Source organism: Coffea arabica, chromosome 11e, assembly GCF_036785885.1.
Source record: "Coffea arabica cultivar ET-39 chromosome 11e, Coffea Arabica ET-39 HiFi, whole genome shotgun sequence".
NCBI classification, from domain to species: Eukaryota; Viridiplantae; Streptophyta; class Magnoliopsida; order Gentianales; family Rubiaceae; genus Coffea; species Coffea arabica.
In genome coordinates, this window is record NC_092331.1 from 50,877,109 (window position 1) to 50,903,236 (window position 26,128).

At 36.0% G+C, this 26,128-nt stretch overlaps 1 protein-coding gene and 1 pseudogene across 1 annotated transcript; one reads left to right on the forward strand and one right to left on the reverse strand.

The window, feature by feature from the left end:
* Positions 1–351: 351 nt before the first annotated feature.
* On the reverse strand, positions 352–7,613 carry LOC113719147 (ABC transporter B family member 11-like; annotated as a pseudogene).
* A 9,198-nt stretch (positions 7,614–16,811) lies between these two features.
* On the forward strand, positions 16,812–25,927 carry LOC113719149 (probable glucan 1,3-alpha-glucosidase). Its single transcript, XM_027244238.2, has 6 exons — positions 16,812–18,542; positions 20,344–20,617; positions 20,700–20,835; positions 23,647–23,857; positions 23,960–24,166; positions 25,336–25,927. Exons 1-6 carry the CDS (start codon positions 16,935–16,937, stop codon positions 25,702–25,704), a joined length of 2,805 nt encoding a protein of 934 aa, XP_027100039.1. The 5' UTR covers positions 16,812–16,934; the 3' UTR covers positions 25,705–25,927.
* Positions 25,928–26,128: the final 201 nt, after the last annotated feature.

Below are 26,128 nucleotides of genomic sequence, written 5' to 3' on the forward strand. Positions count from 1 at the left end.
GCATCACACTTATTTTTTTGGCACTTTCTGTGCACTAATCATTTAGATAGAGTTTGCCTGATCAAGCATTAGGTATGACATTGTTACTTTAAATGAAGATTGATAAATATAGATCTTAATTAGTTTCCTAGTGAAAAGGGGCAAAAAAAAAGGGGGAAAATGTTTGTTAAGAGTTTCTTTTTTGTAGGTTTTGGATACTATGAGTAATGATGATTAGTGTTTCAAATTTATGAAGGCTTTTTTTTTTTTTTGGGACAACAAATTTACTGAGATTTGTAGTTTCTATGTTCTAACTCATATTGACTATTGTGCATCTTGTACCTGGAGTATAAGCTCGTTGCTTATATCTGATTCATTAGATAGATTTGTGATATATATGATTATCAAAGACTTAAAGCCACTATGACAGAAATCCCAGAAAGGCAATTGCAGGTTATGATGAGGTATCAAAAGCTTACTTAATAACATAGGACATTGGGGTAGAACAACAAAATACAAGCCTTAGAGCTCCCCTTATAGCTTCATTCTTCTGAAAAGAATGTGGAAATGCTGTCCTTCATGTTGATGGTGCACTGGAATATTGTTCTACAAGAGAAGCATAGATGCCATCTTTCAGACTAATCAAGCTTTCATGGCTTCCTTGCTCTTGAATCACTCCATTTTTAACAACTGCTATCAAGTCTGCCCCCTTGATTGTGGAGAGCCTATGCGCCACCACTATTGTGGTTTTCCCAACCATAGCTTGAACCAATGCATCTTGAACTACTTTCTCAGATTCAGCATCAAGAGCACTAGTGGCCTCATCAAGAAGTAAGATCTTGGGGGACTTTATAATTGCTCGGGCAATCGCCACTCTTTGCTTCTGTCCACCTGATAATTGTATCCCTCTTTCACCTACTATTGTGTCATAGCCCTGAAATATATATATATATATATATATATATTTTGGTTTTTCAGTAGTGAATCAATGTATTGGATAGCAAACCTATGAGACGGCAAAAACAAAGAATGTAAAGCTAATCATGAACTCTTTTTTTGCATCGGTCGAAGGAATAAAATTTCATCTTGGACCTTTCTCATAATAGTGATCCATAATAGGAATACTTAATTAATCAATCTTTTTCACTGAATTGAGATAGATGGATTTGTTTGATGTTGACACAAGCTAAAAAGTGAGAATAGTGCTCAGACCTGTTGTAAACTGCTGATAAAATTGTGAGCATTTGCTTTTTCTGCTGCAGATATGATTTCAGCCTCTGTGGCACCACCTTCTTTGCCATATGCAATGTTAGCACGGATTGTGCCATTAAATAAAACAGGTTCCTGACTTACCAATCCCATCTGCTGCCTTGACCATTTCAAATTCAGACTTTGCAGTTCCACTCCGTCTAGTGTGATTTTGCCAGAATCAGGATCATAAAATCTTTGCAGCAACGAAATGATGGTAGATTTTCCACTTCCACTTTCTCCGACCAGAGCAAGTGTCTAAAACATTGAGGGGCATATTGTTAGTTTCACTTCATGTTTCTCTTTCTGATCAGAGAGGTGATTAGAAACCAACTTCTTGTCCTTGTAAAATACACAGCAAAGGATGCAATCAAGTACATTTAAAAACTTCAAGAACTGAAAACCATTCACGAGAATTTACCTGGCAAGACTCAATAGCCAAACAAAGATCTTTAAAAATCTGAACTTCAGGTCTACTTGGATATTTGAAGCTGACATGCTGAAATACTATATCTCCCTTCACATTGTCCGTAGTAATTCCTGTGGTTTTGCTCGAGTCTATAGGTGAATTCAGGTCAAGCAGTGCAAAGATGGAAGCAGCACCACTTCTTGCTTTGCTGAAGTCCGGACTAAGCATGCCTGATTGAGATATACTAACGGCAGCCATGCTCAAGCCATAAAAAACCTACCAGTTGCATATTTTCAGGACGATCAAATGCTACAACAAAGCTATAAATCACCTGGAAAATGAGACTAAATAACTTACCTGGAAAACCTCACTAAATGTTGTCTCCCCAGCCTTAATAAGTCGAGCTCCAGTGTAGAAAATGATTGCATAAACAGTGTAAAAGAAGAACATGGACAAACCATATCCTACAGCACCATACAATCCTTGTTTTATTCCTATTGTCACGGGGCCTTTGCATTTCTTCTCATACAGGAATATCACCTTATCCTCAGCAGAAAAGGATGCAACTGTCCGAATACTTCCAACTGCATCACTGGCTACCTGAGTGGCTTCCTCGTACAACTTCTGTAAAGAGAATGGAATTTCAAATTGTATTGGACAATCCCTTAATTCCATAAACAAATACTAGAGTGTGCATATCTTTGAGAAGGAGATTACAAAAACTTTTGGGGCATTAGTTTCGTTCAAACATTAAGAAGACAACAATTGTCTTTTAAAAATAAAATATCTCTCTTTGGCTTACTAACTTTTGAAATTATCAGAACATACACAGGCTCCTCAAGACACTTCACATCACATGTAGGACTCACTTATTTCTTCAAGTTACTCATTTGTGAAAGCATAACTAGTTTTCTATTCCACTGTAAGAACGATAAACTAATGCTCCTTCCTGCAGATGGTGAATCAAATTTCTCCAAATTGAAGGCCTACCTCATTTTATCGCAAAAAATCAAAGTTTATACATAGTCGTTACTTACGAATTATGGTGAATATCAGCTCTGTGGTTCTTCTGAATTAAGCTGAAACTTATTTAGTGTCTATGCTTGTTATTTTAAGAGCAAGTACTAGACAAGCATGAAAGCAAATAGGAGTTCTGGTTTCCTTTAACCATGTCAAAAGTCAACATTAATACTCTTTGCATGCAATTTACTTAAGAATTCTGCCCACAAAAGTCAAGTTTTGGACAAACCTTTGCATCAGCACCAAATCCACTTAATGATTTCAAGTGCATATATCCATTAAGGCCAATCAATGGCAACGTGACTATTACTATGAGAGATAACCGCCAGCTTGCTGCAAAACCGAAAAGTAGGCCTGCGAAAGCTGTTGCACTATTCTGAACAAGCAAGGAAAGTGATTCGCCAACTAGACTTCTCACAGATGTTGCATCAATTGAAAGCCGGGAGCTAATTCTACCGCTTGAATTCTCCTGCCTGTCAAACCAACTTATGTCCATATGAACTATTTTCTCAAAGCACTTCAATCGAATACGTCTGATTAGCTTACATCCTGCCACAGCAAAATAGTATGTTTTTAATGGTGTTGCCAACAAAGCAGACACCCCAAGAACTACTAGCATTAATGCCCAGAATCTTGAATTATTATGAAGTTCATGAGGAGGCTCATAGAATGTCTTGATTGCTCTTGAGAGAATTACCCCAAAAATTGGTAAAATTGCTCCAGCAACAACAGCTGCTAAGGAACCAAGCAATAATTGTGGAATTTCTGGTTTGTTAAGATCATGGTTCGAAGACTCGGCCGAGACCGAGACGACTCGGCCGAGTCGTCACCGTCTCGGCCTAGTCCGAGACGAGACCGCGACGAATCGAGACCGAGATACTCATCTCGCCGAGAAATCGGCCGAGACGTCACCGCGACGGATTGACTCGGCCGAGTCACACCGAGTCACTCCGAGTTATCCCGAGTCAAGACGAGAAATCGGCCGAATTACACCGCGACGGATTGATTAGGCCATTTCTTTGGCTATTTTTTATTATTTTTGTTTAGCATACTTTTTTTATATTATTAATAATTTTTAGAATATTAAATTCTTTAAAATTTGCGTCTCACCGAGACCGTGACCGATATGCCGAGACCGATGTGGAACGTTCCAAGCCGCGACCGCGACCGCGACCGCGACTTTGAACCATGGTTAAGATAGGCCAAGCTGTAAAGTGGAACTTGTTGGTCCATATTTGATGGCATCAAAACTGGTTCTTGGGATTTTCCCAGTGCTGTTTCTTGCATGCTGACAACGGCAGGCAGACTAATTGAAATGGAGAATGAGTGACGGCTACTGTTACCAACTGCAGATGAGCACTGGCTTATGGATTTTAGGGAGGAAATTCTCTGGCTCGAATGTCTTCCAGAATCTACTTCAATCTCTGAACCATCATGATTATCCACAACATGGTCATATGATTCTTTGCTAAGCTGTTGTAACCGTATGAGCTGGGAGTATGCTCCTTCAGGATCTTGTAGTAGCTCAGCATGCGAACCTGAAAGTCCAAAAGATTGAATCAGCCATAAGCATTTCCTTACCGGCCTAATGGACTAAGAAACTGATAATATTAGTTGCAGAAAAGGTCCAAAGGATGATTATCTTCATTTACACTCTTGAGAGAGCTCCAGCAAAGCATCACAGTTTCTGGCAATATGAGACCTTATCAAAAACTTTATAAGACTTAAAAAAAGAAAGTATCAGTTTAGCTTTGTGAAAGACAGTTTGAAAAACCTAAGTAGTTACTCATTTCAGTTCATGAAACTCAATGCAAAACACCTTTTAATGGAGAACTGACACTCAATGCACAACACCTTTTGATGGAGATAATTAGGATTTAAATTAGTATATTTGTGGTATTAATTTACTGAATCTCAAGCAGTATGAAAGGTTTCTAAGAGTATGTCCTAAAGAAGCAGTTCATCGTGCGTCCGATATATCTCTATTTCTGAGATTAAACAATCAAAACATGAGACTTAGCTATCGACAAAAGATATTAGCTCTTCACAGTTTGTTCCAAACCATCACCTTAATGTACTAGTAATCAATCATTTAGATACCATACTACAGAGGCACTAACCTTTTTCAACAATCTTTCCTTGATCAGTAACAGCAATCTTATCTGCATTCTTCACTGTGCTCAAACGATGTGCCACAACAACGGTTGTTCGGTTGACCATGACCCCATCCAAAGCTTGTTACACAATCCTCTCAGATTCTGCATCAAGAGCACTTGTTGCTTCATCCAGAAGTAGAATTCTGGGGTCTTTCAGAATTGCTCTTGCTATGGCAATTCTCTGCTTTTGTCCCCCTGACATCTGAATTCCATGCAAACCAACCATTGTGTCTAGTCCCTGAGCATATAAGTATGCTTAGAAAAGTCAAAAAAGATGCTTTTAACAACAATGAAGTTGTGAGGAGACAAGGTGCAAGATTGGGTGCAAAAAAAAAAAAAAAAAACCTATTGATATTCTGTTTTCTGTATTTGAGGCAGTTCTGAGATACGCTCATCTTGGAGAAGCCTGTGATAACAATTATGAGAAAGATCTTTTCATGTCTTACTACTAGTGCAGTGCAGGTTCTTGGCTTGGCATCCTGCATCTAAAAGTGAGGCCTGCATTACGTGCCTAGCTTTCAAAGATGATTGCTCATGTGACAGTTTAAAATATACACCTGTGCAAACATAACTTCATGCTATTCATGTCTCAAAGATAAACCTGAGGTAATTTGTCAATGAACTTTGCAGCATTGGCATGTTCTGCAGCAGCTTTGATCTCTTCAAGACTCGCGTTATCCTTCCCATATGCTATATTATCCCCAATGCTAGAGGCAAACAATACAGGTTCCTGGCTGACAAGACCAATTTTGCTTCTTATCCACTTAAGTTGAAATTCCTTGATATTAACTCCATCTATCAGAACCTCGCCTGCTTGAGGATCATAAAACCTCTCGATAAGGCTTAGAACGGTTGATTTTCCACTTCCACTTCGTCCAACCAATGCTGTAGTTGTTCCACTTGGTATCAAGAGAGAAAATCCTCTGAATATCTGTTCATGTACCCTTGCTGGATAACTGAAATAGACATCTTTCAATTCTATAGTGCCAGACATATTATCCAATTTCAGTCCATCTGAATTGTAAGGACTGATACCTGGCTTTCTCTTCATTATCTGAAATATTTTAAAACCTGCAGCTTGTCCGGATGCAAATGCACTCAAGCAAGGGGATGCATGCCCAACGGAACTGGCAAAAAATCAAAATGACCAGAAATTCGTTAGCAATTTAAGGATTTGTATAATCACATTAACAAACATCAGGCCATCAACCCTGCAAAATGAAACCTCTTCGGGCATGACATCCAATAAGCATTTCCCTTTTCTCATCCCCAAACACGCGTAGACACAAAGAAGAATGTTTCAAAAAAATGGTTACTCACAAGGATCCGGATAACACAGCAAGTGTTACATTCAGGACATCTCCTCCAGAATAGTCTTTCTCAGATATCATTTTGGCTCCAAACCATATAGCCAAGGCATAAGTGCAGTAGGAAAAGAATGTAAAAAGACCAAAACCCAAGCCAGCTGCCAAGCCCTCTTGCACTCCTGATTTGTATGCTTTATTTAGGGAATTGCCATATTCGACAATAGCTTTCTTCTCCCCTGTAAAAGCTGCAATCTAAATTCCAAAAAAAAAAAAAATGTCCTCTAGTCAGAAGACAAAAATCCTAGACAAATTCTGTTTGCAGAACTATTCTTAAAATATTCTTACTGTTCTAATTGAGCTGAGAGTCTGTTCAACCACTGTTGCTGCTACTGAATAGGCTGCTTGTCCTTGAGATGCTCGCTTTGCCAGTTGGATAGTCATCGCAGAGGACGCAAGGATGAGTGGCGGAATTGAAGATAACAAGACCAAGGAGAGTAGCCATCCCTTGATAAAAGCTATGATAAAGCCTCCGAAAACAGAAGCAGACACCTGTATGAATTTTCCAACCTGTTGTTTGCATCAAATAGAAAAGTATCCTATTATACTTCAGTGATGCTAAATTCTTCTTGTTCTGCGCTTGAGCACCAATACCTTTTCACCAATGGCATCTTGGATAGTAATAGTATCAACGGATATCCTCTCAATTATCTCTCCTGTACTAATTTCTTTATCAAAAAATGCAATATCTTGCATTAATAAAGATCGCAGGTATAAGCTTCTTATCCGAGCAGCCTGCCTCTCTCCTGTGATATTCCAGCAAGCTACCTCTGCCAAGAGTGGGCATTGTTGAGTTTCTCTTAATAAAGAACCACAGTACTGTTGGGCAAATTACTGTCCAGGAAATCAAATTAACTTACGCAAGAACGATGCTACTCCAGACCCCAGAGCCAAGTACACATACTTTGAAGATACCTGAAGATCATTTTGCTACTCAGATATTCAGGACTTCACAAGACATGATATATCAACATACTGTACTTACATTTGCCGGATACCAATTATGTAGTTATCTGATATAACTTTCCAATGGAAGTAGAGAAGCTAAGTAGAAAACTGGAGTTTCTACACAAACATTATGGGATATTTTCTAATTCCTTAAAAAGAAAACTGTAACAATACTTGGAATTAGTTTGCTAAACTTGAGTGCTTAATATGTACCTTTGATACTTCATGCACAACTTGCTTTCTATCCAGTGTCTCACCAAACGAGTTGATCAGCTCTCCCAATATCACTTGCATAAGAGGCAAGCAAATCCCACTTCCAACTGCTGCGACTGTACCAACAAGCATTAGGAGATGGTCAGCACGATCAGCGAAGGAGAACAGCTTGTAGTATGGAACTTTATCTGCAACTTCCTCTTCTTTTCGACCCTTATGTGGAAGTTCTTGATTGCCTGATGCTTTGACTGAAGTATTTTGGTCGTCGTTCTCCATTCCTCAGTCTTAGCACTTCACACTGATCAAATGGAAATGGTACAGCCGGATGATTCAGACTAGATTACTCAAGTTACATATATGTAGAACTTGACAGCTAAAATGATGATGAAATGGAATCAACACAGCTAAAATGATGATGAAATGGAATCAACAATTTGAAGTGCTCTTCAATATCCTTCCAATCATTAAGCTATTTAAATGATCATGCATCATGAATCATCAAGAGAGCTAAAAAAAATGCATAAAAAATGGCTCGAGTCTTCATGAGAAAACAAATGACGCCAGTCTCGAAGGAAAACTGGGAAAGAGATGGCTCGAATTGTAAAATAGTATATTTTACTCGAGCCCAAAAATAGGGGGAAAAAAGTGAAGGAAAGATCGTTTTAGTTATGGATTGTTTATTTTTTAATGTTATATATACCGTCAGTATAAAAAATTTTATATTAACAGGTATAGATATATAATACATCGATAAAAGATAATTTTAAATTTTGATTAATGACGATGTGGCATTCATCTAAACCTACTCATAAAAAAAGGGAAAAAATCATACAAAACATCCTTCATATTTTGTAAAATGACTTTATTGTTCCTCATTTTTAAAAGTGTATTTTTACTTCCCTTACAACTTTACATTAATCAATTTGATTCCTACCTAAGTTTCCGACTAGTTTTTGACCGGAATTCATCACGTTCCTTACAGGTGATCATTTTTTAAGGGCAAAATTATCAAACTAAAATTTACATAATCCGATCTATAGTCCCTTACATTTCACAATATGAATTGTTTTATCCCTCACATTTTACAAAATAAATTTTTTAATCTCATATGAATTGTTTTATCCCTCACATTTCACAAAATAAATTTTTTAATCTCTTACATTTCACAAAATAACTTTTTTCATCCCTCATTGACCATGTGTATAAATAATTTTTTTTTAAAATCCATGTATATATCTATTTGAATTCACATAAACAGTATGAATAACATGTATTATATCTCTATTTGATTTCACCTAAACAGACTAATTATAATTGTATACATGCTATTTAATAGAGATATAGATTGGTTTAAATCTAACAATTTTGTTTTAAACCCATATATATATATATATATATTTATTTATTTATTTGATTTTACCATATGAATCTATTCAATATTTGTAACATTTTTCTTTTGGTAATAATTCATTTATTGAGTTGTATAATAAGGTCATGTAATTAATCAGTCCTAATTCAAATTCTATAGTCATGCTAACAAATTGCAGTTTAAATCTGAAATTTTTACTCATCATCTTTAAAACCAACAATTGAATTTCTTGCCTTGTGATTGTCTTAAAATTTGAAAGTGTCAATCACTTACTTCTTTTTGTCATACTTTTTCTTTGTTTATTTTTTTTGTCCAAATTTAATTCAATGTAAATACTTGATAATGTTTAGAATTAAATATCTTCTTTATTTTCAATTTTCGAGTAAAAGGAAATGAACATGAGTGAAAAACTAATAATTTTTTTTAAACCCCTGTATATATCTATTTAATTTCACTTAAACAGTACATTTAGGCGAAATCAAATAGAGATATATTACATATTATTCATATTATTCAAGTGAAATCAAATAGATATGTACATGAATTTAAAAAAAAAAGTTATTCGTATGCATGATCAATGAGGGATGAAAAAATTTATTTTGTAAAATATGAAGGATAAAAAAATTTATTTGTGAAATGTGAGGGACGAAATAATTCATTTTATGTAATCGGATTATGTAAATTTTGATTTGATAATTTTGCCTTTTAAAAATGATCACGTGCAAGGCACCTGGTGGATTCCGACCAAAAACTAGTCGGAAACTTAGACAGGGACCGAATTTGATCAATGTAAATTTTAAGGGACGTAAAAGTACACTTTTAAAAATGAGGGATGAAAAAAGCCATTTTACAAAATGTGAGAGACGTTTTGAACGATTTTTCCTAAAAAAAAAAATTCTTTGTACTGACAAAAAATTAATCCCATTAGTTATATAGGGAATCAGGTTATTTTTTTTGGCCTAATAGCCAAGGGAGGACCATTAGCATTCTCCCTGTTGTCTAAATCAGGGTTCAAATCTCAGAATGACAGTTAAAAATAGGAAGCGACCAGAGGTTAAAAATTTTTTGTATATTTTTCATCTAGCTTAAGAAATTTAATAAGATTTTCCAATGACATTGCCAGAAACTTACATGAATCAGGTAGAGATTAGAGTTTATTGCACCAAACAACTCAAACTCGTACAATCAATTGAAGTTGTCATCGTGATTACATGTGAGAATGCAAATCCAGCAATCATTTGATGCCGAAATTATAATATTCAACGAGCAAAGAAAATATTGGAGAAATTGTTCTATATGTTCTTCTCAGCTGCTTGCTTGCAAGAATGAAATTGTTAGGAATACATATGAAACGGGTAGAGAATTAATTTTATCAACGTCACACAACTCAAGATGGTATAAAGAGGTGACATTTTCATATGGGATTTTGACTATTCTAATAAACAATAATGTAACTTTGAAACCGACATTGTAACATGCATGCATGACAACAAATATATATTACAATTTTCAACAACTGATCATGTGAATATTTGGTGTTGAATTGTGATGCAGGCATCAATACTAAATTATTGAATTAAATCCATTGATAATGGAAGCAAATAATTTATTTCAGTGTAATAATCGGGACTAGACACTAAATTGAGAACTCCTTTTACTCGACTGCAGAAGCCCTCGGTCCTAGCTTGATTCAGACGTCAAGAGCCACTTACGTCTAACAATGCAGCCAAAACTCTGAAATTTTGGCTATCCACAAGCCAAGGAATTGGCTGTAAAACTTCAGAGAGGCATCCACCAAGTTTAACGTTTTGCAAAAAAACAGAAGAAAAAGGCTTCTGAAATCTTAATGATGTTTGCTGATTGAGACGCGGTCACCTATGATTAAACTTTTAGTACCATGTCAAGCACAAATCTGTACGCAATCCTCAAAGGTTGAACTTGCTGGACTCTCAAGATGATAAAGAAGAACCAGGGAAGCTTATGCTGGTGGAGTGCCGTTGGTTTTAAACTGACACATAAGAGTTTCTTATCTGCTTGGGGAATGTAAAAAGCATGTGCAGAGACACGAAATTCCAACCGGCAACTTGTTAGGCTGGGTTGCAGCGGAGGAGGTCACGTGATAGGATTTTTGATAGGAGTAAATCGCCTTGTCGGCCTCAAACTATTGCCTTTGTATGATTTTGGCCTCTTACCTATTTTATGTAACAATTAAGCCCCTAAATAAGTTGGGGTGCGTATGAATTCGGCCCTTCATTCAAAAAAGCCGCCTGAGCTCACGACACGAGGGACAATTTCGTCCTTTCACAAAAAGCAAACGGACAGTAAATCACCCAGCCAGCCATCAAAATATTGTTTTTGTTTTTAACCCCTAATTTATTAAACAACACATATTTACAAGTGCAGTTCCCAACATATTTTTCCTTTTTTCCAATTTTTTTTGTATTTTTTTGTATTTTCTTTCATTTTTTCTTCCTTTTTTTTTCACAAGACATAACTAACACACTTGCCAACTCTAACCATACTCTTGTAACAACACTTGAAATTTTCTTGCAAGAATATTAAAGTATTCCTTTAACCCAGGGTTTAAATAAGAAGGTTCAAATGAAAAGGCTTAAGGTAACAAATTTGGCTATTACACAAAGAAACGGGTTAAGGTTCAGACATGGTTAACTAGGGATAAACATAATTAAGGTAGGTCTTTAGAAAGTCAAAAAGGTTAAACCTGATTGCCCTGGTCATTTTAATGTATCAAATTCAAGTGTGTTTTCAACATGTATAACAAACCAAGTTTTAGAATGATCAAACCATGTGTGATATTACTCAACAAAAGAAAATAGAGCAAATTTGAATGAGCTGTTCATTAGGCTCGAAAGCTCACAAATAAGTTAAAAATATGTCAAATCTTATACATCCTTCATTCAAGTCAATTGCAAGAAAATAAAATACTCATACTAGTAACATTACGGTACTCAGATTTGTCTTGACTATATTTTCGTAACACAAGAAACTCCAAAACCAAATTAAAAATTTTGAATTTTCATGAAAAAATTTTACACTTGAAATATCCCCCCCCCCCTACACTTAAATCAGACATTGCTCTCAATAGATGAAATATAAGTGCAAAAAGATATAAGAGAATTCCCTTGAATATTGAGCTAAGCATTCGGGAGGGAATACATTACTTAAAAACCAATGTATGTGAAGCACGCATTAAGGTGTTGGGTTATGGAGATGGCGGAATAATGACTACAATGACAGAAAGATGTCATCAGCGATGATGGTAGAGTCACGATATTGGAGGCTGCTAAGGAAAAGAAACAAAGAAGAGAGAGTAAATTAGGGCAAAAGAAAGAAATAAAAACATGGTATAAAGCGTAGGCATGCCTTATGAGCCTTTTTTTTTTTGCACTAGATCTTTGTTGTAAGGCGTGGTCACGTTGTATAAGGAAGAGTTCCATCCAAGTTTCAAAATCACTAAGTCTCATTTAGCATAGAGCGTAGGCATGTTTTATTTCAAATTTGAAACTGGACATAAAACGTGGACACGTCTTATATTAGAAAGTTTTCTGCCCAAGAAATTGCCTCTAATCAAAATGAAAGCTTCACAGAACGTGTCCACAACCTACATCAAAAAGTTTTCTGTCAAAAGGAAATGAAATAAACCTAACTTTCACACAAAATATGAAATCAAAACATAAAATGACTAAAAATTGAAACTCTTGGGTTGCCTTAGGGGTGGCAATTTCTGACACGACCCGAAAACACGATACGAATCTAACACGAAATTAATGGGTTTGGGTTGAAGTTTTGGGGGTTCGGGTCAGAATCGGGTCGAACCCGATGAACCCGAAAAGAAAACAGGTCAATTTCGGGTCAACCCGTGGTGATCTGATATGACCCGATATGACCCGTTTACAAATTAAAAATAATTTAATAAACATAAAAATTATTTTATCTAACTAAACTAAATCATTCTTTTTTTTCAAAGGCATTAATTACTTAATCCTAAATGAATTTATTTACCTTGTATGAAGTTAAAATTATTATATTTGGACAAATAATATAATTCGTTTTAATTTATTTTATATTTGGTTTGGAATAAAACACTTTTACGGTGTTTAATTTATTTTGGATTTGATTTGAAATTATTTATTTAAATTTTTATTACTTGATGATGTAATTAATTTTGTGAGAAATTGATTTTATTAGAATTTACAGTGATAAATTAATAAATTAAAATTAATTTTCGGGTCATTTCGGGTCGACCCGCCAACCCAAAATTTTCGGGTTCGTGTCAGATATACTGACCCATCACGGGTTGACGGGTCGAGTTCGGGTCAACAGATTTTTTGGCGGGTCGGGTCAACCTGATTGGACCCGAATTGCCACCCCTAAGTTGCCTCCCAATCAGCGCATTTTTTTAACGTCTTTGACTAGATGATACTATGTTTGTTCAAGAAGAATAAAATCTTTTAACTCTTTTCATTACTTCCTCCTCATGCCAGTAATTCTTAAGCAAATGAGCTACTTTATTCCCCGGTTCAAAATGTTTGGTCACTGCAACTCCTAGTTTATCTCTCACAAACTTCTAAATCCCCACACTTAAGATGTAATATTTGTTGCAATAAGGCTGAAGCATGTTTCCCTATACAGATTTTCTCCTTGCCATTCAGCTTCTCAATTTTGTGAAACATTTCTAGAATTTCTTGCTCCTTCCCCTCTTCCTTAGATCTTGCAAATCAACTAGGAAATGAAGAAGGTATCACCATAGTTGAGGGTTGTTCACTAGACTCTTTCATCAGAGAAGTTTAAGGTTGGAGTCTCATTTCTTCTTTCTCAACTTCCTCTTCAACTACATGCTTAAATCCTACCTTTTGAGACTCTTGCACTTCTTTATCGCTTCTTAAGGTAATTACACTCACATTTTACTTGGGGTGAACAATGGTCTATGAGTGCAATTTTTCAGAAATTTGAGACTTTAGTCGGGCTCACTGTAGATACTAGTTGACTCATTTGATCCTCTAGGTTTTGAATATTCGTTCTTGTCTCCTATTGAAATTGTTGTATATTACTATCTATTGATTTAACAATTTTCTCAAGAGATATACTTGGCATGGATGATGGTTGTTGCTATTGAAACCTAGAGGCCTCGCTGCATAACTAAAGCTAGAGTTATCCTTCCATCCTTGAGTGTACATGTTTGAACAAGGATCATACCCCCTTTGGAGAGGGTTTAGGAATCCTCCAACAATATAAACTTGGGTGTTCAAGCCATCTTGTAGTGTGGGACACATGTTAGTTGGATGACCCAAAACATAACATATTCCATAGGTTTTAATTTATTGCACTTGCCTTACAACCAACTTTTTCACAAGAAATGTTATAAAATATAAACATTGATCAATAGAAGAGTCACTTGATTTATTAACCCTCTTGGGAATGAAATCCTGTATACCATCAAATCATTGAGTATTGATAGCCATAAACTAGCAATAGAATAAGGAAAAAACAAAAATAAAAAATCCAAAAAATAAACTAATAAAGCACTAGTCCTCGGCGATGGCGCCAAAATTTGTTAGGTATCAAACCAATAAAAATAAAATTCCTACTCTAAAAATATCAATTCAAGTATAGTGATGAAGAGGCCTTTCCTGGGTAGCTCGTTTGGTCACGGCAGCCCCTCAGAAGCCGTTGTCCATCTCCCCCACCAAGGATCGAGTCCCAGGGTTAACGTGCTCGGGGGAAGGGGCCTATCCTCTCGGGCCAGGAGGGATGTCTACCCAATGACCTGAATACCCCTCCGTCTGGAAAAAAAAAAGTATAGTGATGAAGAGGCTCGTAATTTCAAGGATTGGATGATTTATTTCTTTGCAAAGAAACAATAAATAAAATAGGGGATTGTAGAAAATTTACTTAAATAACTCACTTGAATAAAAAAAATCAATAGCATAAAATTAAATAAAAGTAAACCAATAAAAGACAATTCTCTAGTCAAAGGTTTAATCTTCACTTTGTTCATTTAACTGATCATCAATGCAAAGATAAAATTCATTTATTTATAAATGAATTTGTTATGGCTGCCAACAAGTTCTGACAACCTGTTTTTCCTTACTGCTTCAATAATCACAACAAGATCTACGACTATTTCTCTTGCCAATTAAGCAACCCTAAACAATCTCTTAGAATTTAACCTATTGATAGCATTAATAATTAGAGAAGTTACCAATTCTGACCAACAAATACACAAGTTCTGTTTATTTAGGTCAAACTATATATTCCCATGACATAAATTCAAAAGTTTTTACTATAATCAAATTATATCACTCTCCACAAACACTAAAATCATCAAACAATTATGGATTTGATATTTTAGATGGAAGTAGATTATTCTAATAATTAAATAGTGGCCAGTTATTTTATCGTATAAAATAATCATATTCATGAACGAACAAAAAATATATAAATACTTATAAATAAATGAAGCAAATAAACTAAATTAGATCTCACAGTATTCGATGAACCAAAATTTTGATTGTCCTTTGACTAGAACAAGGATTTAGCCATGCCTTATAGTTGAAACACAGCCAAAGATATGATTAGGGTTTTTAGTTGAAGAGGAAAAGAAGAAAAGGAATAAAGGAAAATTTTATTTCTAAGAATAAAGGAAAGCTAAGGCCAAATAATCCTGTTTTATTTCTAACTTATTCGTTTCTAATTGTCTCCCAAAAGTCACCATGATCCCCTACTAGTATTTGCCTTGTTATTCTAAATAGGATAAGACTGCTTTTATCAATATAATACTATCAATATTACTAAAAAAAATAAAAGATATTCTTCCTAAAAATTAATCAATATCCAACTTCAAAAAAGAAATAAAATCTCTTGATCAGTAGAAAAATCGAATAGGATCCGCTTCCAATCTCGAGATGTTCGAACTTCACAACAGGTTAAGATGTAGCCATGTCTTGTAAAGTATAGTCTTTGGAAAATTCAGCTTTTAATGCCCTTTTTACTCTCTTTTCACCATAAATTCCTAAAAACAACACTAAAAATCAAATGTGAATAGAATTTAGCAATTAACACCATTTTTTGACAAAACAAAAGGAGAAATATTCACAAATTAAGCGCAAAATTAACCATTTAACATCGAAATTTAGGTTTTCTTTTACCAAAAACTCAAAGATTAGCTATGGAGGCTAATTAATTCTCAAGTACAACAGCCTTTTCTGAACCTTAATATGGTTAAGTAAAATATAAATGCTCAAAATTTACAAACTTCTCAGTTTACCCCTTCATTGGTCAACTTTAATTAATTTGCCACCTAGAATTTTCATTCTTCCAAATATGATACAATTAACTTAGCAGACCCAAAATTGAATTCCATTTCATCGTTTTAGATGCACACATTGGAGAAAATACATACATGTCCTTAATAAAAGCAAAGATTTCAGAAGCAACGGTACAAACTAATATGATGAAAATAAAATAACCTCACAGAGTATAAGTAATAATAGTTATGATTTGTGAATAAGTATGTCCTCAAGTGCACATATTTCTATCCTAATGTACAAGGTATAGCGTAATTGGCATTAAATTTCTTTTAGGCAAAATCGCTTCCAATTTGAGGTTCATAAGTAGATTAGGTCACAACGTAAAGATTGTGTGATGGAAACAAGGCGAGTAAAGTGAGAAGTGCGTATTGTTGTAGATGGCACTTGCAATTGACCCCTAAAAATATAGAAAAATTCCATAGCCCTTTTAAGGAATTATTACCTCAACGATGATATTTAATTCAAGGGTCTAAAAATCTTATTTCACCATCCAACAATGAATTGACTTTGAGGGTATGATACTCTATAGGAATTTTAGATTCTCTCAAAAATACAAATTACATCAAAGTAGTATTTTAGTTTTGCCATCAAATTTTCCTCATTAAAAAAAAGAAAAAAAAAAGGAAAAGACAGAGTCCAAAATACAAAGAAGCAATGCAGTGATTGGACACTTGGACTCTGCTGCGAAAGGAGGCCAATTGGCCCAATCACTAATTTGGGCTCAGTACTTTCACACTTCCCTCTTCTTTTAAATCTGCACTAAACTACCAATCTCCCAGTGTGTTTTCTCTCTTGCACACACAACACACACTCGTCCTTTCTCTTTGACACCTCCAATGCACATTTTGATGAAACCTCTCTCAGCTGAATTCGGTCCCTAAAACCCACCAGGAAATAATGAAAGAATCCCCAAATTTAATCTTTCATGTTTTGTTTCTTCTCCTTTTGATCAGCCCTTCAGTGTTTTCTTGGAAAAAGGATGAGTTCAGAAACTGCAACCAGACACCTTTCTGCAAACGCGCTCGTTCCCGGAAGCCCGGTGCGTGCAATCTGATCGCCACGGAGGTCTCAATTTCCGATGACGGTGACCTCATCGCCAAGCTCATTACAAAAACCCCGGAAAATAATGAGTCACAAGATCCCCCAGTTGAGGTAGATAGTAAGCCTTTACTCCTCACTATTTCAGTTTATCAAGATGGCATTTTGAGGCTAAAAATTGATGAAGATCAATCTTTGAACCCGCCCAAGAAAAGATTTGAGGTCCCTGATGTGATTGTTGACGAATTTTTGAGCAAGAAGTTGTACTTACAGAGGATTAGTGAGGAGAAAATTGATAATGATTTGGGTTTTTCATCAGTTGTATATTTAGATGGTGATTATGAAGGTGTGCTTAGGCATGATCCATTTGAGGTTTTTGTGAGGGAGAGAGGGAATGGGAAGAGGGTTTTGTCTATAAACTCAAATGGGCTGTTTGATTTTGAGCAACTAAGGGAGAAAAAAGAAGGGGACGATTGGGAAGAGAGGTTTAGATCGCATACTGACACGAGGCCATATGGTCCGCAATCCATAAGTTTTGATGTATCGTTTTTCGGGGCTGATATTGTTTCTGGTATCCCTGAGCATGCTACGAGTTTGGCTTTGAAGCCTACTAGTGGTCCTGGTGTGGAGGATGGTTTTTCTGAGCCTTACCGGCTTTTTAATCTTGATGTGTTTGAGTATCTTCATGAATCACCCTTTGGCCTATATGGTTCCATTCCATTCATGTTTTCTCACGGAAAGGCAAGGGGGAGTTCTGGGTTTTTCTGGTTGAATGCAGCTGAAATGCAGATTGATGTTTTTGGTACAGGGTGGAATGCTGGTCAGGATAAGATAATGATGCCAGTGGATGAGAAGAGGATTGATACATTGTGGATGAGTGAGGCTGGAGTGGTGGATGCATTCTTTTTTGTTGGTCCTCGGCCAAAAGATGTCATCAGGCAGTACACTTCTGTGACAGGAAGACCAGCAATGCCACAGTTGTTTGCAACGGCATATCACCAATGCAGGTGGAATTACAGAGATGAGGAGGATGTTTTTGGTGTTGACTCGAAGTTTGATGAGCATGATATCCCATATGATGTACTGTGGCTTGATATCGAGCATACAGATGGGAAGAGGTATTTTACTTGGGACAAGGTCTTATTTCCTAACCCAGAAGAGATGCAGAACAAGTTGGCTGCAAAGGGTAGGCATATGGTTACTATTGTGGATCCTCATATTAAACGGGATGACAATTATTACATACACAAGGAGGCTTCAGATAATGGTTATTACGTCAAGGATGCAAGTAACAGGGATTTCGATGGGTGGTGCTGGCCTGGGTCCTCATCTTATGTTGACGTGGTCAATCCAGATATTAGGTCCTGGTGGGCTGACAAATTTTCCTATGGTAACTACGTTGGTTCGACTCCATCCTTGTACATATGGAATGACATGAATGAGCCATCTGTATTTAATGGTCCAGAGGTAAATTGTTGTTACTCAATGGTTTTGATCAGTAAATGGTTCGTATTGTGCAAGTCTTTCAACCTTTAGTTCTAAGTCCTTTAGGACATTACTCATATATGTTTTGATAAATATTGAGAACGCCCTCTTAGTATTCTTGTGTCCAGCTATAGCAAATGTTAAATTCAAATCATTAATCCAGTTGGACAAACTATTGATAGTATATTCCTACACACGTGATAAAAGCATTGACTCCTGGAATGCCTCCTTGACTCTGACATTGACAGTATACGAGGAGATAACATTTATATCTGTATAGGGTGGTTTGGGAGTGAGAAGTTTGGAGAGTCATTCTTTTCTTTGGCTTCAGATGACCTGAGCTTATCTATAAAATCAAATTGACTTGATTGCCTTTCTGAGGTCTGAGCCAATTAGTCTTCATGCAATCTTAGATTTTATCAATTTGTCAACCTGATTAAGTTGCAGCATTAAGTGGTTGTCTTTTTCTTGATAAAACTTAGACATAGCATGTCATTTATCCTCCTGTTAGCTCAAATAAAGCTACAATCATTTTCAATGGGGATTTTGTTCTATATCTCCTGATCAGTAATGGTATGACTTGTACAGCTTGAAGGCTGAACTCTATATGGATAATGTTGGGTTCACGTGAGGACAAGAGCAGTCATTCATGAGTTTGTAATGAATTATAATTTAATTCCAGCATTTTTGCAACTTAATAAAATAGGAAGCGATGTGGAGATAGGGGAGAGAGAAAAACTCCAAAATTGAAGGAGTTTTGGAGCATACTTAATCTGGTTGGAAAGCATCACAGTCCGCCAAGATTCAGAGAAACTAGAGCACTGTATTTCCCAAAATTCACTAACAGCTTTGGACCTCCTTTTCTTCATGCTAGAATACCTTGTTAAGACTTGGCCCACTTGAAAGTGTGATATATAGGACTAAGATACGCCGCAACAATCACTTTGAAGCTTAAATATCATTTGAGCCTAAGGATGCAGAAATTCTGTTCATTCTAGGATTAGAAATCCTCAAGAAAATAGTCAACAAAAGCTAGTTATTAAGGTAAATAGCAAAGAATTGATAAACTTTAGAGCAAAGTCTAGGTGGACACTCCAGAAGTGCATTCTAATAATTTCTGCCACTGCATCACCCATCCTCATTTAGGCAACATAACTTTGATCTCTTTTGGCTGATTTGAGATTTTCTTAAGGTGATAGTTTGTATTGCTTATATAGGAATTTCCTTTCTGGGCATCTATTTTGTTTTTGTATATCTATATATTGTTGCATATTCCTTTGAAAAAGGTGACTTCAGCTGAAAGTAAACTTTTGTCGCACAAATGTCATTGAGGTCATCTTTTTTTACTTTGTAAAGCTTGAGATTATTCATGTAACATATTCTTTGTGAATGATGAATCTCTTTCTTATCTCCAGTTGTCAGCCTTTTCTTCTTATGTTGTTCCATCTTTTGTGATTTTTCAATGTGTTACTAAAAATGCTAGCGGCAGTAGTGTGCTATTTACTAAATAATTGGGACGGTGATGGCAACAGGAAGTAGTTACAATATTCAGGCAAGAACATATGTAAAGGCGCAGCACAAGAAAATTGTCGATGCATCATTAGATATATATATAAGGATGTTATAATGCAGATGGGTGCTGTTTTTGCATCTACTTGGTTATAGAAGAATATGCTACTGAAATTCAAGAATATATTTTTCATATTTTATCTTCTATTTAGCGTACTAATCCAGTCATAATATCATAGTTTGATTTTTTAAGTTATACTTTGCATGAAACCAGGTCACAATGCCCAGGGATGCTTTGCATTTTGGAGGCACTGAACACAGAGAGTTACATAATGCCTATGGTTATTACTTTCACATGGCTACATCTAATGGCCTTGTCAAGCGAGAAAATGGAAAGGATAGACCTTTTGTCTTGTCGAGAGCCTTTTTCCCTGGAACTCAAAGATATGGAGCAGTATGGACAGGAGATAATACAGCTGAATGGGATCACCTAAGGGTTTCAGTTCCAATGTTATTAACCCTTGGTCTAACAGGAATATCATTCAGCGGTTAGTAAAGTGCTTTAGCCTTTTCTACCAATCAGTAGCTGTCCTTTTTATGATTGTTAGTGATGCTAGAAGTACTTTGCAGGTGCCGATGTTGGTGGATTTTTTGGCAATCCTGAGCCTGACTTGTTAGTGCGTTGGTATCAACTGGGAGCTTACTATCCCTTCTTCAGGGCACATGCGCATCAAGACACCAAAAGAAGAGAACCTTGGTTGTTTGGGTATGATATCTTCTTATTATCCAAATTGGCAGATACAAGAAAAATTCGCCTAATGCTATCATCATCTTATTATCTCTGTGTGTATTTTTCATGCTTTCAAGATTGAAATTGTGATTCTTCTTTTTTCTGGTTTTTTACTCCTCCCCCCTTCTCTTACGCAAAGAACAAGGCAGGCAAAAAAGCCACATGTGCACAAAAACTAGCTGCTGTTTGTGCTTTAGGATTTTCTGGTACTTGATATCTTTGTTTCTCACCTAAGATGATGATGCTTAAAGAAGATGCTTAACCTAATTTACTTCCATGTTGGGACTAGGAGTAGGTGTTTGGTTCGAAACATCTACAATATTGTATAGAACACTTGCTAAGCGGCCTGCAGCAAACATATAGGAACATCTTTGTTGTTCTTATAATTCTTATCAAATCATCTATGAGAAAGTCTTCTTATAGTTAATGCAATACTTTATACCTATACATGGACACAATAAAGGTGAAAGAATCTTCTAGGAGTTAGCTAATGAGAAGAATGGCCAAAATGATGAAATTTTGAAGTTAGTTTTCTGCCATTTGAAGAGATGCATAATATGTAAGTTGAAACTTTTGATGACAATTAGTTCAGGTTATCATTAAGTTCAATGGCTACAATAGATTGCTGTATTTAACACAAAAGAAGTGTTAAAAAGAAGTGCTGGGTTAAAGGAAGTTGAAGAGTGTCTTGCTTCTGTAGCATGTTAACTTTGGTGAGTCTAGTCACCAGACATTGAGCTTGATGCTGATTTCAGTCGATCAGACGTGCTAGCTAAACATTGTCATTTGTTGCTGGGATTCCGAGGCTTTGTCTCCTTGTCTCTTCATAGTCAAATATCATTTTCTGATAGGTAGACAATGTAGCTATATAGGCATCAAGATTAATAATATGGTATTGGTCTTTTTAGAGAAGCAGCAGTTCTCTGTTGTGGAAATGTGGTTGAAAGATAAGTCAAAGACTCAGAGAACTGAAAAGCGGCCACAGTATTTGCTTTTAAGTGTTTATGTGTGATCTCTGCAAAAGATTCAAAAGGGTTTTGTCTGTGGAAAGGCATTTTTCTTCTTTCTTAAGAAATGCTTTCTTCTTTCTTTCTTCTTTGGAAGACCTCCAGATGTTGGAAAAAGCATTTAGGGTATTGTTCAGTCAATATAATATGTCCCAGTCTACAGATTCTAGAGGTATTCAATTTGAGAGCATATAAACTAATCATAAGTGGGTTTCTTCATCCCTTTTGTGCATGAAATCCTAATTTATATTGATTTTCCTACCCTTTGTTAGCTCCAAGTGAATGTGTTTATGGTTTCCCAAAATGGTTACCCTATTGAGGGCTGTGAATATGCTTCTATGCAACTTCATTCCACTCTGCCTGAGCATGTGACATTAGAGCTTCAAATTAGGGACTAGTTGAAGAACAGGAGACATGGTATACGTTACCTTCCATTTTCAAATTAATTAGTTCCTTGGTTGACAACTTCTTGTTGGATTCTATCAATCAAGTTTCTTACATTCTCTAATCATCCTGCTACAGGCCTTCCATCAACAGAGTAAGAATGGAAAGGAGAAATTACCCCTTATACCATGTCCCTTTTGCTTCAAAACGATTAACTTGTCAACTGTAAATGATATTGCATCTCCACTACCTAGATTCCATGTGTAAATGAATCTCTAGAGCAAAAACAGAGGCAGCCACAACTAACTTGTTCAGAGGCCTACTAAACAACCATATGCACAGCGTCCGGTTTCAGTCTTATCTAATTCTCTTAACTCCAGTTCATTGGTATTAAGGGATGTATAAGTGCTTTGGGAACTTTTGCTTCCAGAGAGGCAATTTGATTATACCAGATTAACTTATTGTTACTCTTCAACCTTATAATCTTCTTAGAGCATTAATTTAGAAGTAATCTTCTGGATAGATCTCAGAGGTCTGATCAACCTGTGAGCTTTTTTGTGTTCATTTATATTTGTGGGATGCAGAAATAAATTATTTATGGATCTTTTACGTATTTGGACAAAATATGCAAAATCCATACATTATGGGTTCAGTAAACCATGTTGAAATAAAATGAACATTTCTGCATATACAACTATCTACTTCATTTTTCATTTAATACAAACCCTGAAACTTATTATGAAGGTTAATCTTTGAGAGCAAGAGCAGCCAGAAGTCTGTGAAAATGCATTGAGTTTCCTCTGTTGGGTGACATTCTATGCAATACATAAATTGTTTCACTCTGAATGGTTTAAAAATTGTCACCAAGCTGTTAATTTTTGTCTATCATCCGTAGCATCTAGGCATAGACTTGTACTGTAACTTTGGTGAGAACTCAATGAAAGAGCAAATTTAAGCTGGAATCATATGTTTAGTAGTGTTTTAAGATCAAAGTGTTCCCTCCCTTAACAGGAAAAAATTGCATATGCATAGGAAATAAGGTGAAGAAGTCCTGCTTATGGTCTTGTGGTCCTTGATTCTCAGCACTTTCTCAAAGATGCAATGTGGTGAAAAAAATTTCTGACATTTTACCTAGGTTATCAACTTAACTGGTGATGATTCTCAATTGATCTTTGCAAATGTTAGAAGTTCAAACAACTCATTAGAAAAGTCTTAGATTTTGTTTAATTCTTTTCACAGTATAAATTATGCCCTTTGACTTAAACATTTCTTACTTTAATCTTATGATTACTAGAAGGCGAGGAAAGCAAAGCCACTTCTTCATGTAGAAAGTTTTATCATCTCATATATTGTCATAACTTTACCTGATCTCATTTATTTCTGTTATTTGTTACAGAGAAAGAAATACACAGTTGATAAGGGAGGCAATACATACTCGCTACATGTTTCTTCCTTACTTTTATACATTATTTAGGGAGGCAAACGTAACTGGTACTCCAGTTATACGTCCACTTTGGATGGAATTTCCTGCTGATGAAGAAACTTTCAGTAATGACGAGGCTTTCATGGTTGGAAATGGTCTTTTGGTGCAAGGAGTTTATACTGAGGTGATACCATGAGGAGATCTGTTTAAGCTATTTGATGCATTTAGCTATTGTCTTTTATATTGTCCTTTATCATGTACTAAATACTATGTAAAATGCAAACAGCGAGCTAAGCACGTTTCAGTGTATCTTCCTGGAGACCAATCTTGGTATGACTTGAGGAATGGAGCTACATACAAGGGAGGTAAGAGGCACAAATTTGAGGCGTTGGAAGATAGTGTTCCTGCATTTCAAAGGGCTGGAACTATCATCCCAAGGAAGGATCGGTTTCGCCGAAGCTCTACACAAATGGACAAAGATCCTTATACACTGGTATGTAATTGAATGATACCCAGCCATTCTCACTTTGACGTTCTGATTAGTAATAAGCGCAGCCCATGTATCAATTGAAGTTACTAGCTGTAATGCATGTGCAATGCACTTGTCTTCGTTTAGTTTATCCAAATTTTCATAATCTGGAAAGTGATATGGGTGGGTTTAGTTGCAATGATTTATCAAAATTAACTCATCCAAGTTGGTAAGTGTTAAGCCTTTTGCAGCAAGCTCTCACTTGTAAGTTGCTAAAACACTTAGGAAGGCTGAAGTTGCTATAACACTGGGATGGTTGGTGGTCAAGCAGATGTTTTCAGTGTAAACAAAACTTGTGGCGGTGTATGTGTTAAATCTCTTGAATGTGATACTAATTTCTGAGAAAAATGGTGTTACTTGCTCCAGATAATTTAATTACTTGAGATAAGAGCAGGAATATAAGAAATAAAGAATGAGAATCTAATTGACCATGGACGATCACAACTGCATGCAGATCAGAATGGGCACCAAATTCCATGATTGCTACTTTCTAATATAAAATGACTTTATTTTGTTCAACATTGTTAGGTTTTTGGGTCTCAGGGGTTTCAGTTAATTTGAGTTAGTTCAACATCACCTACTGAGGGTGTTTCAAGTATCCCGTTATTCTTCCCTTGCTCTACTTATTTTGTTGGTTGTTAAACCATGGTTTGTAATGGAACAACAGGTGGAAGTTAAACTTATGTTCTTTTACTACATATATGAAAAATAGTGAGAAAAGACGGGAAGGTGGGGGAGGGTGCACTCCTTACCCACTTCTTCAAAATGAACTATTTTCTTCTCTGTTTTTAGATGGTTGTAACCATAGGATTCAGAAGAATGTTCAAACAAAGGATGTAAATGAAAGAGGTTTTTCCATGACTTAGGTCTGGGAGAATTTGGCTGGACAAGACAAAAGATGTTATTTTTATTTTTTTTCCCTAAATATCCTTTTTAGGTTCTTCAATTAAAAGATGTGAATCTGATGTCTCTGGTCATGATATGAACTCTAGTCGTATAACAAGCTTTAAATTGATTTTGCCCGTTTTCATTATGTTTCACTTGGTTAATGGGAATATTGTCACCTTTTGATTAGCTAATTGCAAGATTTTTTACATTGGTTTTGTTAAAGCGAGGTATCTTGTATGCATTAGGTTATTGCACTCAATAGCTCCAAGGAAGCTGAAGGTGAGCTCTATATCGATGATGGCAAGAGCTTCAATTTCGAGAATGGTGCCTACATCCATCGCCACTTCAAGTTTTCAAATGGAAAGCTTACATCTTCAAATGCTGCCCCTTCTGGTGCTGGCGGAAACAAATTTTCCTTGGACTGCACTGTGGAGAGGATCATTTTGCTAGGATTGTCTCCTGCACCAAAATCTGCACTCATTGAACCAGCAAACCAGAAGGTAGGTATTGAAATGGGGCCACTTACAATCAGACCAGGAAAGAGCCCTTCTTTTGCAACCATCCGGAAGCCAAATGTGCGAATAGCAGATAATTGGACAATTAAAATCTTGTAGTTGAGTTATAGATTATCTTCAAGGCACACTTGATGTTAACATTTCCATTTGTTGCCGGGATTATAAACTTGATTAAGACAAATTTTTGGTCTACTCATCAAGCAGTTCAGAAGGGTCTTTGCTTATACTCATTGAACAATTGGAACGCTTGATGCATGCAATTGGAATATGGTGCTGAAGCCATAAAGGCAGTTGAGCAAAATATGGAACCCCTTATTTAGCATCTTTGAAGTTCTCATCTATTAAAGTGCATCTTTTGGATTTTTTTCATAAGTAAATGCCCTTCTGTTCAACAGTAGACAGGCATAGGAATGAGTATTGTACTGCCTGTTTGCATGGTAACCAGGTTTTAAAGGGATATTTACCTTTCAAGTTTTCTGATAGGTTGCCTTTCTTGCAACAAGTAGGTTTCCTCGTAGCATCT

Bases quoted from the DNA above. Each gene is read 5' to 3' on its own strand.
- LOC113719149 (XM_027244238.2), top strand. From the start codon at position 16,935: ATGAAAGAATCCCCAAATTTAATCTTTCATGTTTTGTTTCTTCTCCTT. The intron at 18,543-20,343 runs GTAAATTGTTGT...GCATGAAACCAG, and splicing joins CTGTATTTAATGGTCCAGAG to GTCACAATGCCCAGGGATGC. The intron at 20,618-20,699 runs GTTAGTAAAGTG...AGTACTTTGCAG, and splicing joins AACAGGAATATCATTCAGCG to GTGCCGATGTTGGTGGATTT.